The sequence below is a fragment of the Gekko japonicus genome, unplaced genomic scaffold (genome assembly GCF_001447785.1).
Source record: "Gekko japonicus isolate JY-2015 unplaced genomic scaffold, Gekko_japonicus_V1.1 scaffold768, whole genome shotgun sequence".
NCBI lineage: Eukaryota > Metazoa > Chordata > Lepidosauria > Squamata > Gekkonidae > Gekko > Gekko japonicus.
Genome location: NW_015159733.1, coordinates 106,668 through 107,078, shown reverse-complemented (window position 1 = coordinate 107,078; position 411 = coordinate 106,668). Strand labels below are relative to the sequence as shown.

At 41.1% G+C, this 411-nt stretch overlaps 1 protein-coding gene across 1 annotated transcript in view; it reads left to right on the top strand.

Annotated features, from left to right (window-relative positions):
- SEPT8 (septin 8) overlaps positions 1 to 411 on the top strand; it is an 82,320-nt gene that overhangs the window by 65,476 nt on the left and 16,433 nt on the right. The window contains exon 7 of the mRNA XM_015429171.1: positions 249 to 411. This exon is cut by the window's right edge and continues 2 nt beyond it. Within this exon, the coding sequence (XP_015284657.1) occupies positions 249 to 411 (163 nt within the window). The remainder of the gene's footprint in view (positions 1 to 248) is intronic.

Here is a 411-nt window from a genome sequence, read left to right as displayed (position 1 = left end):
TGTGCACAATGGCTTGGCAAGGTTCTGCAATATCCTGCTATATCATATTTAAATCATGCAATGGCTTGTTAATCCTACCTGATGAACAAGCTGTGATCCTATTGTGGAAGGAAATTCTGCTTTAATTCCATTCAGAGGTGTACTCTGACAAAAGAGATGCCAGGGTTTTTGGTCCAGTTAGAGTGTGCATACATGTATGTAAAACATTGTTTTCATGTTGTCTGTGTTGCTGCTTTTTGTTTAACAAGTTGAGAATGAAAGCCATTGTGACTTTGTGAAACTGCGAGAAATGCTGATCCGTGTCAACATGGAAGATCTTCGGGAACAAACTCATACCCGCCACTATGAGCTGTACAGGCGGTGTAAGCTGGAAGAAATGGGATTCAAAGATACTGATCCTGACAACCATCC